Source organism: Rhineura floridana, chromosome 1 (genome assembly GCF_030035675.1).
Source record: "Rhineura floridana isolate rRhiFlo1 chromosome 1, rRhiFlo1.hap2, whole genome shotgun sequence".
NCBI classification, from domain to species: Eukaryota; Metazoa; Chordata; class Lepidosauria; order Squamata; family Rhineuridae; genus Rhineura; species Rhineura floridana.
This window is the reverse complement of record NC_084480.1, coordinates 94,245,914-94,262,190: the sequence shown is the minus strand read 5'-3', so window position 1 is coordinate 94,262,190 and position 16,277 is coordinate 94,245,914. Positions and strand designations below refer to the sequence as shown.

Genomic DNA, 16,277 nt, shown 5'->3' with positions numbered 1-16,277 from the left:
CAATTGCAAGTACTCTTGGATGAAACAGATTATCTTGACCCATCCCAGTCTGGGTTCAGGCCTGGTTATGGGACTGAATCAGCCTTGGTCACCCTGATGGATTACCTTTATTGGGAGAAGGACGGGGAGTGCGACCCTGTTATTCTTACTTGATCTCTCAGCGGCTTTTGATAACGTTGACCATGGTATCCTTCTGGGCCAACTTGGTGAGACGGGTATTGAGGGCACTGTTTTACAGTGGTTCCGATCCTATCTCCAGGGTCATTCTCAGAGAATAGCATTGGGTGACTGTCTTTCGGCCCCCTGGCATCTGTGCTGTGGGGTGCCACAGGGTACCATCTTGTCCCCCATGCTGTTTAACATCTATATGAAGCCCTTGGGAGCAGTCATCAGGAGCTTTGGGGTGAGGTGTCAGCAGTATGCTGATGATACCCAGCTCTATTTCTCTGTAACATCTGAATCAGGAGAGGCCATGCAAGCCCTGGACTGCTGCCTGGACTCTGTGGTGGGCTGGATGAAGGCCAATAAACTGAGTCTGAATCCTAGCAAGACAGAGGCGCTGTGGGTTGGTGGTTCCCGAGTTCGGATAATTGGTCTGTTGCCTGCGTTGGACGGGGTCGTACTCCCTCTGAAAGAGCAGGTCCGTAGCATGGGGGTGCTCCTAGATCCATCTTTGTCGCTAGAGGCCCAGGTGACCTCCGTGGCTAGTAGTGCCTTTTACCAGCTTTGGCTGGTGAGACAACTGCGGCTGTTTCTGGACCGGGATAGCCTGACCACTGTTGTCCATGCACTGGTAACCTCCAGGCTGGATTACTGTAATGCGCTCTATGTGGTACTGCCCTTGAGGTTGGTCTGGAAGCTGCAGCTGGTGCAAAATGCAGTGGCGAGACTGCTCACTGGAGCAGGGTATCGCCCACGTCACCCCGCTACTGAAAGAATTTCACTGGCTGCCCGTTTGCTACCGGGCCAAGTTCAAGGTTCTAGTTTTGGTGTACAAAGCCCTATACAGTTTGGGACCAGGATACCTGAAAGACCGTCTTATCTCTTACATACCCAGTCGATCACTGCGCTCTGCAGGTGATGGCCTCTGCAGATACCATCTTATCAGGAGGTTCGTTCTGCAGAATATAGGAAACGGACCTTTAGTGTGGCAGCACCTACCCTGTGGAATTCTCTCCCTTTGAATGTTAGGCAGGCGCCATCTCTGCTATCTTTTCGGCGCCTTTTGAAGACTTTCCTCTTTCAACAAGCCTTTTAAGTTGACACCTATCCCAGTCTGCATCTGTGTCAGAATTGTTTAATATGTTATTAATAATGTTTTTAACCCTTTAAAAAGTTTTTAAAATGTTTTTAACTCTGTTTTGTCTTAATGTATTTTAAGATTTGTTTTTATGATGTTTTAACGTGTTTTTAGTGCCTTGTTTGCCGCCCTGGGCTCCTGCAGGGAGGAAGGCCGGGATACAAGATGGATAAATAAATAAATAATATGTATGTGTGCATGTGTGTGTACACCCCCCCTCTGCATTCAGGCAAGCAAGGGGCATTATCACAATTCAAGGACACGTTCCTTGAGAAGCACCTGAAGAAGGTGATGAGCAGGGCCAATGATGAGTGTGGCTTGGGGAGAGCCCTGAAGAATAGTCCAACTAGAGAGGCTTGGGGGCATTTGGCCCCCTGGCTGGTGTTTCCCAAAACTTGCCCTAGTAGTTCCTTGTTCCAGGTTTTACTGGAGTTGTCCCTTTAATAGTGCTTTCAAAGAAGACAACTGATAGAACTATAATGCTCCTAATAGTAGTGGGAGTGGTAGCTTTATGTAGTTGGCCATCTCCTACTTCTTTCTAATCACTTTTTTTCTCACTGGAAGAATCTGTTAGGAATAGCCTAATTTCAGTTCCCCACTCAGCACAAATAGTATGGAGGCCATCCACGCAATCGTTTCTTACCATGATTTATGGCATGGCCAGTGTTATGAATGCTCCAACATTACATTTCAATGTATGTGAAGACATGGGCATGATTCTCAGGGGTACATCCTTGACCTGTAAGAAAGTTGTGTGTGAGCAACCCAGAGAACGAACATATTTGAAAGTGTGTGTGGAGATTTAGTTCAGTTGCAGATGAGGCACAACCATTGACAGAGAATCTGGATCTTTGGTTGTGGAATTCTGCTGGATAAGTGATTTCATATACTAGTGCTTGATTGACACATAATAAATCATAGAAGACGGAAGAATGACAATATGTCGGCTGCTTTTTTCCTGTTTCTTAGGGCTGTACCAGGACTTTTGGGTAGTGAAGCACACTTCAAGAAGGAGTTTTCTGATCCAGTAGAACATGGCCAGAGGCACACTGCAACTAAAAGAGAACTAGCAACGGGTCGAAAGGCAATGCAGCGGCTAACTCAAAAAATGTCTGGCTACTTTTTAAGGCGTACGAAGGCTCTTATTAACGATCAGTTGCCCAAGAAGGAGGACAGAGTGAGAACAATCAATTACAATAAATATGTCCATAACATTTAAATGTGGATTTCGTGAAATTTGTCTTGTAGACATTTGGGGGATGACCCAGTCTGTCCTTTGCACATGGAAGTGAACATTTGCAGCTCTCTACACTGGACAGGGGCTGGCGGGGACTGTGAGGTGCCAGTACAGGAATTAGTTCAGTTTAGCCCAACTCTGCAATTACATAGGCATGGGTTGTCCTCTTGATTGGTAAAATTATTTTATAAAAATAATTTTAATCTTTTGAGCCAGTATAAGGAAAGAGACTCTTTATAAATGAACTTTGCTGTTAAGCAAGATTATTTTGGGCATTTGCACATAGGTTTTTTTTCCAGTATGGAAAGTATCCACAGACAAATGTTTTTTCACATACAAACATTCATTTTCTGTACAGAATTTGTATTTGCATGCTCAAATAAGTTGCGTGGCTCAGTCTGCATGCTTAATCTCTTCAATTCTTGTGCAAACCTTCTGAATGGACTGGAGCTGTGTAGATATATTCATTTAAAAGACTAGCCAAGGGCTTTTTGCTCTCATACCTCCTTTTCTTATGATAGATGCATGTAAAAAATAATTATGAATTGTTAAACAGAAGAACCACGTCTGGGCTTGGCATCACCATCATGAAAGAGTATGCATTTCAGTAGTCTCAGCTAGGATGTTTTGATGAGTATAAGAGTACATTTTAGAGAACACATAACTGCACATACTTTTAATAATGCTGCATGTTAGTCTGCTGTTCTTCCTTCCTGGTTTATACCTTCCTTTTTTGCCGAAGCTTATAATAATACATTCTAAACTTTGTTTTCTAAAGAGAAGATTAACAGCAATGTCACTCAGTTGCCTTTAATCTAACAGCTTTTATTTCGTTTCATTCTCTTGATAATGTGAGTATATATCCAAGATACTTTTGGATTATTATAGCACAGCTTGGTGCTGCTGCATTGTGGGTGGCCTAAATTCAGCAGTGATCTTGGGATTGTTGTATCCTGCTGGTTGAGACCAAAAGATGTCATGGAGATGCCACCCATGGTCTTTGAGAGGAAGGATAAGGTTTGTCATACCACTGTACAGAGCCCCTCCCTCCTACACCAGCAATTCAGAATGTCAATGGAAATCTTAAGATCTGGCTGTTTCCTTTTATTCCCTCTGTCTGCATTAGTGTCCTTCAATAGTACGTGCCAGAAAATGCCAAAATAAATCTTTTAAGTGATTAAAAATCTTTATAGTCTTGCATTGAGGCATTTTGAGTCCTTTTCTCTCATACTGGTCTTACATTGGGAGCGATTGCCACAATTTATCTTTCATACTCTCTTTTAACAGATTGTGTCATTCAAATCTAATATATTAGCCAACCATTTTTTTGTGTGGGCTAAAGTTTATCTTTATTTTGCAACAGCAGCAATATGTCCCATTGAGTTGGCCTGTGCTTATAACAGTTGGTTGTGATCATTGTCATGTAATTGTTCATAGTATCTGAATATTTTTATTTGTGTTGTTTTTTCTTCCCTCTGTTTTGCATTTTGTTTTGCCAGATGGTATATTGTTCTCTGACGGAGTTCCAGAGAGCCGTTTATAAGGCTGTATTGGAGACAGAAGATGTACATTTAGTGCTGCGAGCACGGGAACCGTGTAGCTGCAACAGTGGTCACAAAAGGAAAAATTGTTGTTTCAAAGTAAGACATTTTGGCACATTTGATAGTACTGCCAAATTCCATTCTCCAGTGTGCATCTGTCCTACTCTGCTCCCACACTGTGTTTTCGCTCATGGGCCTGAAAAGAGGGTATAGGCAATGGATAGATCACGGAATACAACATGCTTACATCCCCCTCTGCCAATCTGAGTTTTTGGATTCCTACCACGTTTTACTAATATCCACTTTTCATCTTTTTATTTGGATTTCATAAGCACTGAAGTTGAGTTACTCAAAAAGTAATTGCTATTAAATAGCCAAACCTTGCCACTGGTTGCAATATTGTTATTAATGTTTGGATAGACTTGTTAGCCTTAGGTTTTGCATTTGGTATTTACAGTTTTCAGGAGCAGCTTTTCACGCTAATTTTAAAGTTTGATGGGTTTACACTGAAATCCACTTTTTCAGGTGCAAAAGTGGAATAGCTGGTAGCAAGTGAATGTTACTATTATTAGTCACATACGTGATCCATTCACTAATAGGCAAAACCCCCTTGCACTTTAAGAACGTATCTATAGCCAACAGATATTTCTATCTAACTTTAAAAAGTAGGGAAATTGGGCACCACTGCACCACTCACCATATGCTCAGAGGTGCATGTTACCAAATTATTCCAAGCTACACAGGAAGTGGATTAGACTGTGAAAGACCAACCCAAATTTTATTTATTTATATATTATTAGATTTATATCCCACCTTTCCTCCCAGTAGGAGCCCAGGGCAATGCAAAAATTGTGTTTGCGTTTTTACAAATGTGTAGGGCAGTACAATATCTCAGAGAACAGGTCAGGCCTCCTGCTTCCCTGGTGCATTCACTATAGGTGCCCAATTTCCTTGCTTTTTAAATTTGATAGAAATATCTGTTTGCTATAGGTACGTTCTTAAACCGCAAGAGGTTTTTGCCTATCAGGGCCCATACCTAACCTCAAAATCCATGTTTTCCATTTTCAGTTGGTGGCCTCGAGATCCGTACATGTTCTGTTTGTGCTCGGATTTATTTTTTAAAACCTGAATTTTCATATCCATATGCGCAGGCGTTAATTTTTTTTGGTCTAATTCACTTCTGCATTACTTACACCCTTAAGTGCACCCCTTTACAGGAATTGGTCCAGAACAGTACTTTGCTTTTCTGGAAGAGCACACAAATGACTTTTTGAATTAATGCATATGTGAAGGTTTGCTGTGTTTTCAATAAGTCTATTGGCCTATGCATAATATCGCAAAATAGGTTTTAAGAGGAAATGTGATTCAGTAAACATCTGAATTTATGTTTGATTGCAAAAGAGTAGTTAAAAACAACAACAATGTGATATAGCTATAGAAGCCGAAGGAAGAAGTACCTTGGTTCAGTAACTAGAAGGCGGAATGGACTATAAGAAAGGAGGAGGAGGAGGCATGGACAGAGGGTGGGATCTAACGTCATCCACCCATCATACAAAAAAGTGTGGAAAGATGTCCTCACTGCAGAGGCTAGAGTGGTTAATAAACAGGAAGAAAAAATAATTGGTTTAGAGCAGGGCAGGGGAAGTGCGAATTTAACTAGGAGAAAGTCCGAAATGGTGGGGAATGTCATATGGACACCAGCGAATTAATGGGACACACAAGAGGTTACATCGCAGATTAAAAGGAGGTTTAGATGGGTCCTTAGTAAATTTCTCTGCTTTTCCATCCAGGAGGTAAGAAATAGGATCCTGCGCAGGTTTTCTGAGAATGGATTGATTATATACATGCTTTTTGAGTCCAATAGGATTTACTCCCTTGCAACTGTTGCTGTGTGTAATTGTGTGTTTAAATTTAGTTTAAAGTAGCACAACAGCAAGCAGAGAGTAACCGGATGTTGAAATGCGAGTGTGCCAGCGTGTGTGCACGTTTACCTAAGAAAGCAGGCTTTTACCCTGCATCAGCATTACTGAGACTGGAGACTTAGTAAAATAAGAAAAGCTACTTTATTTATAGAAATACATAGTAGATAGAAAGGCAAACCTAGTTCTAACTAACTAAGTTGGAGGCATAACACCCAGGTGTAGGAGTCAACCCCATGCTTGGAGAGAGCAGAGACAAAGGGAGTCTCCTCTCTCCTAGTCAGCTGGAGGACAAAGGAGTGGAAAGGGCAGAAGGAGGAGGGACAGGTAAGCTTCACTAAAGCCATAACATTCTAGCGACAGAAGGAAGTCAGTCAGAGCATCGCAGGTAAAGGTAGACAAGCCTATCCATCTGAAGGACCCTAGCTCTATCTCCCTTCTGGAGCACAAACAAAAGAACAAAACAGGAGTTGCTCTTGCCCCACTTCCAACAGCAATCATGCTTAGGATAAGTGAAACTGACCACAGGGGATGAGGGCAGAGGGGATGAGGGGGAGGGGAGGAGGAGGGTAGGTTTGATCATTTGCATGCTTAGTTACTTCAGTGGGATTTACTCATCTGCAATCATGTTTAAGATAGGTGAAACTGACCATGGGGGGGGGGGAGAGGAGGGAGAGCAGGGGGAGGGGAAATGGGAGCAGGCAGGGGGGAGGAGGGCAGGTTTGATCATATGCTTCCTTATTGAGCTCAGTGGGATTTACTCCCATGCAATCATGCTTAGGACAGGTGAAACTGACCTGGGGGAGGGAGGGAGGGCTGGAGTGGGGAGGGGAGAGGAGGGGAAGGGAGATGGGGAAGGAGGGGTAGGGGAGGGGTAGGAGGGAGAAGGAGGACAGGGCAGGTTTGATCATTTGCATGCTTATCGAGTTCAGTGGAATTTACTCCTGTGCAGTCATGCTTAGGATAGTTGAAACTAACCTGGGGAAAAGGGGAGGAAGGAGGAGGGGAAGGGAGAGGAGAAGATTAGATGGGTGGGCACTGTGCAGAGGGAAAGCCCCTTTTCTTTCCAAAAGGAAAACATTGTGAACAGTATCATTCTTTTTAGGAGCATCTCCCACCTTTTTATTGTACAGCAGACACATGTGGTCTCCCACCCAAATTTGAACCAAAGTTGTCCCTGGCCACACCCACACCAGATATTTATTCCACTTTAAACAGTCATGGCTTCCCCCAAAGAATCCTACAATGGGAAGTGTAGTTTGTTGAAGGGTGCTGAGAATTGCTAGGAGATGCCCTATTCCCCTCATAGAGCTACAGTCACCAGAATTCTCTGGGAAGAGGAGCTCACTGTTAAACCAGTCTGGCCACTGTAGCTCTGCCAGAGGAATAGGAGTCTCCTAACAACTCTCAGCACCCTTCACAAACTACACTTCCCGGAATTCTTGCAGGGAAGGCATGACTGTTCAAAGTGGAATAAACATCTGGCATGCATGTGTCCCCCTGATTAGCGAAGCCAAACAGTTGTTAATCTGGCTTTAGAACACTGATAGTTGGTTCTTACTGAGCATGCCTGTGCTATCGTAGAGTCCAATGTTAATTTTCTTAAATTAATTAAAAACAGCCATGCATTTTTTAAAACTTTTAAACTGCAGAGGATGAAGGTCATAGTATGAGTCAAGGTCAGTAATATGATTACATGCACTCTGTGAACATGGCTGATTTTTAATTAATTTCCACAAATTATGAGACCACTGACAAAAAATTCCAACAGGGATCGGGATTTCCCCCCTCTTTTTAGACTTTGAACTCTTGATTCTCTCTGAGTGTTTTGTGTATCGCCATGAAAACTTAGAGGGTTGTTAAGCAAGTGTTTCTGAATTCAGAACTATAAGTTTTGTAAGATTTTATTCTGAAATGATGTTGTGGGAAGCAGCAAAATGACATGAGGGGTATTTTCAATTTAATATTGCGGAATGCAAAAAATCCATGCTGGCTATAGTGTACAGCCACTCTTGAACTCAAGTCCTGAACTCAAGTGTTTCTGAGTTCTGAGTTCTGAGTATAAGTTTTGTAAGATTTTGTTCTGAAATGATCTTATGGGAAGCAGCAAAATGACATGGGAAGTATTTCAATTTAACATGGCGGAATGTGAAAAATCCATGCTGTCATGGCTGTAAATGCATAGATGGAATGTGGGGGAGCAACAAAGTGGGGCATGAGGCAAGGTAATGGGGGATCATTATGTTCAAGTGCAGTTGCATGTATTTAGACTCAATTCAGACATATTGCCAAATCATGGTTTGCCAGCTAAGAGTAGTCTTGAGGGCACATGCCCTCCCCCCATACTTTCTTGTTGGTTGCATCTTCCACTTCCTGGTTTTCCTAACCCAAAGATTGTAGACATCCACTTTGCCAGATTGTGGTTAGTGCCTTGCTTTCAAAGAGTGGTTTGAATCATGGTTTGAAGTGGATTTAAAAACTGTAGGTTCTGGTATAAAAGGAAGTTGCTGTTCATAGTTTACTGATTTGAACGTTATGGGAAACTATTGTTAATAGCAATGGAGGAGCCTACTAGCAGGTTTCCGGTAATCAAACCATGATTTGGTGTTATAGCTATGTTAGCCTTTGTTTCCCAAATATTTGGTTCCCAAATATTTCCCCCCTACACACAGACCATCTAAAATTGCTGAGGGTCTTGACAGAACACTTAATGATTTTTCTCCCTGCTTAGCAATTGTAATGCACTGTCGTAGAATCATAGAATAGTAGGGTTGGAAGGGGCCTATAAGGCCATCGAAACCAGTCCCGTGCTCAATGCAGGAATACAACTTAAAGCATACCTGGCAGTTGGCTGTCGAGCTGCCACTTGAATGCCTCCAGTGTGGTAGAGCCCAAGACCTCCCTTGGTTTCACTGCCGTACCGCTCTTAACAGTTAGGAAGTCTTTCCTGATGTTTAGTCAAAATCTGGCTTCCTGTAACTTGAGCCCATTGTTCTGTGTCCTGCACTCTGGGATGATTGAAAAGAGATCTTGGCCTTCCTCTGTGTGGCAACCTTTCAAGTGCTATCGTATTTCCTTTCAGTCTTCTCTTGACCAGTTCTTTCAGTTTCTCACTGTACTAGATGCTGTAGGGTTTTTGTATTACAATTTGACCACCTGAATTAAGCTCGTGGATCACTGGTAGTCCACAGACCATAGTCTGGGAAACCCGATGTAGGGTTAACCGACTAAGCTGTGTATGTTTTGAAGGTTACTGCCACTATCTGTGGTCTTTTTGCACTAATGTAAACATTTCCTTTACATAATTCTCTTTGTACTAAACCTTTGTGGTGGATGGTTTCTTCACATTTCTACCGTTGTGACTGGCATCAACCAAAACAGCTGACTTTTTCTTTTTTTTAATTAAAGAACCACAAGTTGACTGGGGGGGACTAACTTTGACACATTGTTATTAATGCTATACTTTTTCAACGGGGTTGGCAAAATAGCAGCAAGTGGATGATATACAAAAATAATTAGATAACTTATATTTTTCTAGAAAAGAGTGACAGTTAAATCAATTCTTCATTAGCATTTGTTTGTTGTCTGTTTGACAAATATTTGTGGTGCAAAATCACATTGGATTGATCAGCTGGCTGATTTTTGTTCGTATATCAGTACCCTTAAAATATTCCAGTTGATTGCTATCGATATATCTGAAGTTAACCATTAAACAGAGTAGTCAGTCATTTTAAAATACGGCAAAAAAAGAAGAAAGAAATAGTGAATGTCTTGTGATGCGCTCTTAGAAGTTATATTGCTAAATCATAGTAGTTGCAATAATAGTGTTACTATTGCTACCCTCATGAGATCCATAAAATGTACGACTTAATTTTTTGTCATGTTTATTCCAGTGGAACTACCACAGCATAAATGGTCAGTGAATCATCACCTAAAAATCAGCCAGGCATAGCCAGGAAAGTAGTTATTTGATGCAGTGTTGATGTCATTGCTGGTTTACTGAAAAGCTATTGGATACGACTTTTTAAGTTGTTTCGTGTTAAATATATTTCAGATATATGACAAGTAACAGCACCCTACATCCTAAGCATATGTAATTTGGCGTTAAATCCCTTGGAAGTAAATCCAACTGTATTTAACACCATAGCATTACTTTGCTCTACAGGAACCAACTGATGGTAACAATGGTAATAAATGGGACACAATCCACCAGGGAAGAGTCCTGTGTGGGCTCCAAGCATTGGGGTGGGAGTAGGGACCCTCAGTAGCCAGGAGGTTTGGATTGATCTCACTACCATGAGGGGAAAATTGAGGTTAAATGGTAGATTTTGCACAAAGATGTATCAGCAAACATATTTTCTTATAGCTATATTGGGTATCCGGACCTTGTGAGATTGATGGAAACCAACCAGCAGCAGTATTAGAATTCTGGGGTTTATAGTTTGAGAGGCAGAAAGGTTTGTATCTTCCTCTCCCAAGCACTGGCAGAGCTACTTAGTTCCTGTTGGCATTTCCTATGCAGAGGCAAGAACAGCCAACAGGGTATGGTAGATGAGTGCAAGTAGCAGAAGGGAAAGGGAAGCAATTTATTTATAAATATATTTGTATACCACTATTTCATTCAAAAACATCAAAGGGGTTTTCAACAAGTAAAAAAACTGTACAGTAAAAACCATTAAAAATACAGTAAAAACAAAGATCAATCATTGCAAAAAGACATCTTCTTATTTGCCTTCATAAGCCTGGTGGAACAGAAAGGTTTTCAGCAACATCCTAACAGTCAGGTACATTGGGATTGCAGGGACGGTGGGATGCAGTGCTGATAGTATTTATAAGCCCCAGAACATACAGGAGTAAATGAGAGGCTTCTCATCTGTAGGGTTTACAGGGAATTTGTCATTACACTTCTTTATAATGAATATGCATGCATGCCATACTGCCATTTCTGGCTATAAACACAAATCGGTCAATCAGAAATGTAAAGCGCTTAAACAAAGGGGGTCAAAAGAAACAGGGTGGTGGGAAGGAAAAAGGGGATTTGTGATCCAAGTCTGTATTGGCCCAGATAAATTATTCTTGGGCTCTGCCCCTACACAAAAATGGGAGGGTCTATACAACCTGCATTCTTTCGGTGGTCATGTGTAAAAAGTTCCCTGTCAGTTGCATCCAAGGAGAGTTTACATAAAAGGTTCCTGGTTTCTTAGAATGGTTCCAATGAGGCATTGCTTCTGTGTAGTATTTACACTCTCTGAGTGCCCTAAACTGGGCCCCAGCCTACACATATAGAAGAATGAGGTGGTAGAGGGTGGACTGTACCACTTCACATGCCAGTGTGGGCAGTGCCATTTTTGAATGCTCTGCCACGTACAAAGGTTCCTGCATGTAAGCTGCCTGAAACCTCTCTTCCCTTTCAAAGATTAATTTCTTTATTTATATTTTTGCAGACTAATGCTCATGGCGAAACAATGCAGGCATTGTATTTCAGTTACCTGACCGTACTTCGTAAGATTGCTAATCATGCTGCACTGTTACAAACAGACAACACAAGCAAACAGCAGGTTAGTTTCCTTGAGTCTTCATAGCCAGTAGCATTTTGAAGAACAACTTACTGGTAAATTCCTTTTTTTCCCATTTCAGTGTCTTGTTTAGTTGCTTGTTCTATTAACAACCTTCACTTCAGGAGACACAGAACTAATTCATACACCCTTCAATATATTTTTCAGTACTAAGTTCAGTGTCCCCCGACAGGCTTCCTTTTCCTCCTTCCTATCTGCCACCCTAGGCCACTGATGTGCAGTGCCCAGCAATGGCTTATGATGGGAGTGGAAATAGTGATGCCCTCCTGGGAGTGGCAGTGCTGTGCTCATTGGCTCAGGGGAGGGGCAAGGCAAGGTAAGGGTGAGGTCAGGAGAGTTCTAGATCTGCTACCATTAACTTGGATCTCCTCCTGCCTAATTACCCCCTTGCCACACCCCGTTTCCATCCCAGCAAGTGTAATGGTATTGCCACCAACAAGATTCCACTGCCTCCACTTCCCTCCTGAATTAACACAAGATGTAGTAATGGGTACCAATGGACAAATTCATAGAAGATAAGGCTATCAGTGGCTATCAGCGGCAACTAGCTATGATGGCTGTGTACTACCTCCAGTATCAGAGGCAGCATGCTTCTGAACAGTAGCTTAGTGGCAAATCCATAAGTGCAGGGTCCCTTCATGATAATCATGCCATGTCCCCTCACTCACTCTCCCCAACAACAGATGTTCCTAGAAGACAATCAGCATGGAAGGTGAGTGTTTTAGCTACTCAGAAGAGACTTCTCAGTGGCCCTCTTACCTCCTTTCACTCTGATTGGCTTCAATCAGCAGGAAGGACAAGGAAGCATGTTAGAAGGTTATTCTCAGTGGCTAACACACTCCCCTTTCATTCTGATTGGCTTGTAGGATGCTGGAGACATAGGGACCCTGCTTGGGGGGGGACTCTGCTCCCCAAAAAATAAGTGGTCTAAGACCCCCAAAGACCCTGTGCGACCACACCTCTGCTTTTGAATGCCAGTTGCTGGGACTCTCAAGTGGAGAGAGTACTATTGTGATCTTGTTAAGAACATAAGAAGAGCCTGCTGGATCAGGCCAGCAGCCCATATAGTCCAGCATCCTATTCTTGCTGTGGCCAGCCAGATGCCCATGGGAAGCTTGCAAGCAGGACCTGAGTGCAAGAGCACTCTTCCCTCCTGCGGCTTCTGGCAACCGGTTTTCAGAAGCACACTGCCTCCAACTATGGAGGCAGAGCATAGCCATCATGACTAGTAGCCATTGCCAGCCTTATCCTCCATGTTCTGCTTGCAGACTTCCCATCGGTATCTTGGAAACTCAGCAAGGTGCCCAGGTAGCTGCTAGTCTCCATGTTCTTCTCTGCTTCTCTGCCTGTGGGATGGAGAGAAAGAATGAAAGACTGGAAGCTGTGCAGGAGGATGCCTCTTTTAATTCCAGTCTGATAGCTAATGTTTTCAGACTGCAATGAGGATAGGACTCCAGTGTGCCATCTCCATTGTTTTAAGCATAGGGCTGTAATATGGAGGCTGGGTTCAGGCTTGTGTCTTTCCCCTGCTGAAGAGAGAGAGAGAAACAGTGTGAATGCACCCTTCTAGCTTTCAAGACTGGTAGGTCCTTATGGCTAGAAGAGGGTTCATCTGATTACTTGGGATAATTTTTACTACAGGCAACCTGGCAAGTGGCTGTTGGCAAGACCGCTTCAGTCTTAAATATATTTATGTTGAAGGAGGTAACTTTGAAGAAAGTGTGTTTAGGATCATTGCGCACAGTGCTGGCACTGGACACTTGTGCACACCAATGTTAAAATTATACCCCTGACCCTCTGCTCTGGACTTCAGCTATTTTAATATATACAGAGAGAGATAGAGATGGAAATTTGGAAGCAGTAAAATGACAAAGCCTCTGGAATCTGTTTCTCTTGGTCGATGGTAAGGCCAACCATTGTGGTGTGCAAAATCCTAAAATGTCATACCTTAGGCCTAGAAAATTTGAGACAGGAGTTGTACTGTTTATTTTAAGAGAGACATTTTCATTCTGAATTTTTATTGGATTGTAAGTATGTTGGGGGCATTTTCACACATGGCACTCAAGGCTCCTCTAAGCCTCTTCGCTCTATGGAATCAAAAGAGAGCTGTTTTAGTCAGCAAGTGTTCTAGCTATTACAGGTTTAACATTCACATTGGCATGGGAAATGCAACACCCCCTCACACTTTTTATAGTAGATTACAATCCTATACACACTTATGTGGGAGTAAGTTCCCTTTCATTTGATAGAACCTGTTTTGGAGTAGACATGCATAGGATTGCACTGTGTGTGTTATTTTTATTTATTTATTTATTTTGCTAGTTGTCTTATATGATAGTAGATGTTGCAACAATAAATCCCTAGGAACAGCCAAGGGATTCTATAAGCTGTTAGATGGATCTGGTCTGGTGTTGCTGTCAGCACATTTACACCCCGCCAACCACCCTGCTGATCAAGTGAGCGTTCCAGGCCAACATGCCATCCACTACTAGAAACTGCAAACTGAACACTCTACTTGGTTTTGCTTCAATGTAGTACACCCCACTTTTCTATACTCTCCTCCTTGTTTGACACTTGTGTTGCTAATTTAAAAGGAGTGGTGGAGGTGGCTGATATCAAGGCACATGATACTCCTGAGTATCATGTTGCTTCTACAGTGGACATTACTTCCTAACCCTGACATTAATTCAGTATTTTTGGTAGAATATGGTGGGGTGCTCTAGAACACATTGGGAACCCTGAAGGGACTTATGTTTTGACAGTGCTGTTATAGTTAATAGAGTCCTGGGAGATCTGATTTAAAATCACCCCTCAGCCATGGAACTTTCAGTGTTGCCTCGTGCAACTCACAGTCTAATGTACCTCAGAGGATTGTTGTGAGCATAAAATGGTATTGCTTCATATACTGTACCCTGAATTTGGAGGAACAGCAAGATCTAAATGTGAAATATATTAATATTACAGAAAGTGCCCAGCATTGCTCAGGAATGCTAAGAGACCAAAAAATCAGTGCAGTTTTGAAGTTTAGTCCATCATCTTAATTCAAAATGGCATCAGATTGTATCCAAACAGAGACAAAAACCTCCTCCTCAATCTCAGGAACTATCAGGCAAAATTTGGTTATTGCTGAAACCAAATCCATTAGTCCCAAGTCAACTCACATGGGCAATCCAAAAAGCAAAGTCTGGTCACAGTCCAAAGTTAAAGTCCAGGGGTATCATGAGAGGCAAGTTCTAGAAGCAGTCCAGTCACAAGGCAAGTCAGGGAGCTATTGGAAGAACGATGTTCTAGCACTCTCTGCCAGTCACTGGAGACTTTTAACTATGAGCCTTCAGAACCCCATTCACAGCACATCTGCAGGCCATCTGGATTGTCTGAGGACTTTGGTCTACTCATGATAAGTAGCTTCCTCATGAATAGCCCTTTATTCCCGAGGAGTCCTTGTTCTTCAAGCAGGCATTCTGACTGGGCCTTTAAGAGCTGGTACTCTCCCAGACTTGATGGCAGCTCTACCTCCAATTCTGTGCAGGGGCCCTTGGTATCTTGCAGAGAGGGTTAGGATGTTGTGACCCCTGAAGGCCCCAGATCCCCCTGTCCACTGACCAGAGCTTGGAAAAATTACTTTTCTGAACTACAACTCCCATCAGCCCCAGCCAGCATGTCCACTGGATTGGGCTGATGGGAGTTGTAGTTCAAAAAAGTAACTTTTCCAACCTCTGCCACTGACACAGCCTTCTTCTCTGTAACATTTGCTTTGGGGTGCATCAGGTTGTTCTCTGAATAGGATTCCTTCAGTGGGGGCATGACAATTTTGATATCTTAAGACGTGTCCAAAGCAGTGTAGTTTTAAAAAGTTCAGTCGCCATCTTGATTCAAAATGGCAAAACTTACTCCTTGATTGCAGGAGCCATCATGCCAAATTTGGTGACAGTATCTGCAAAGGTGTCCAAATGCATAGAGAACAGATTAACAGACAGACAAACAACTTTTCAAAATATATAGTAGATGTAAATGTTTAAAAGTGTTCTAAATTTTTTCGTGTGCCAAGGATGTTAATTTCAGATTTGCCAAAATGTATCCTATGGTCAGAGTACTTGACTGAGACCTGGAAAACCAGGGTTCAAATCTCCACCCAGCCACGAAACTCACTGTGTGACCCTTGGGCCAGTCACTTCTCTTAGCCTAACCTTCCTCAGAAGGTTGTTATGAGGATTTAATGAAGAGACGGGGAGGACCTTATATGCTAGGTTGGGATAAAAATGTAATAAAATGTAATGATTTATGTTTTATTTTAGGAAGCCCACATCACAAAGGTTTGCAGCCAGGTGTTTTCCAAGTTTCCTGATTTTGTGAAGCTTAGCAAAGATGCAGCCTTTGAAACCATTTCTGATCCAAAGTATAGTGGGAAAATGAAGGTAAATAAATGAAGGGGGTAGAGTATGTCTTGGGGGCAAACAATTGTTGGGGTTGTATCTAATGCTGCAGCTCTGCTGGTGCAACAGGCTTCTGTGCACATAATGGAGCTTCCTTTTCTTTCAGCTGTCCCCTCCAGCCCCCAACTACCCTCGCAATCGGCTCCAGAGGGTTCCTCAAAGGAATGGAAGTCCTGTTGTGGCAGCAGAACCACATGCACAAAGCATTAGATACAGTTCTGGTATTACCTTTTGTTTAACATGTGCTTTAAACTGTGTTTGAAATTTTCTG

At 42.5% G+C, this 16,277-nt stretch overlaps 1 protein-coding gene across 13 annotated transcripts in view; it reads left to right on the top strand.

The window, feature by feature from the left end:
- The window catches only part of ERCC6L2 (ERCC excision repair 6 like 2), an 82,034-nt gene that overhangs the window by 19,748 nt on the left and 46,009 nt on the right, over positions 1-16,277 (top strand). For 11 of the 13 annotated variants that reach the window (XM_061626385.1, XM_061626391.1, XM_061626399.1 and 8 more), the window contains 4 exons: positions 2,270-2,477; positions 4,037-4,177; positions 11,442-11,555; positions 15,869-15,988. In XM_061626385.1, coding sequence (XP_061482369.1) covers positions 2,270-2,477; positions 4,037-4,177; positions 11,442-11,555; positions 15,869-15,988 — 583 coding nt within the window. Of the gene's footprint in view, positions 1-2,269; positions 2,478-4,036; positions 4,178-11,441; positions 11,556-15,868; positions 15,989-16,112; positions 16,228-16,277 lie in introns of all 13 variants that reach the window. The other 2 variants (XM_061626458.1, XM_061626417.1) reach the window with 2 other exon arrangements.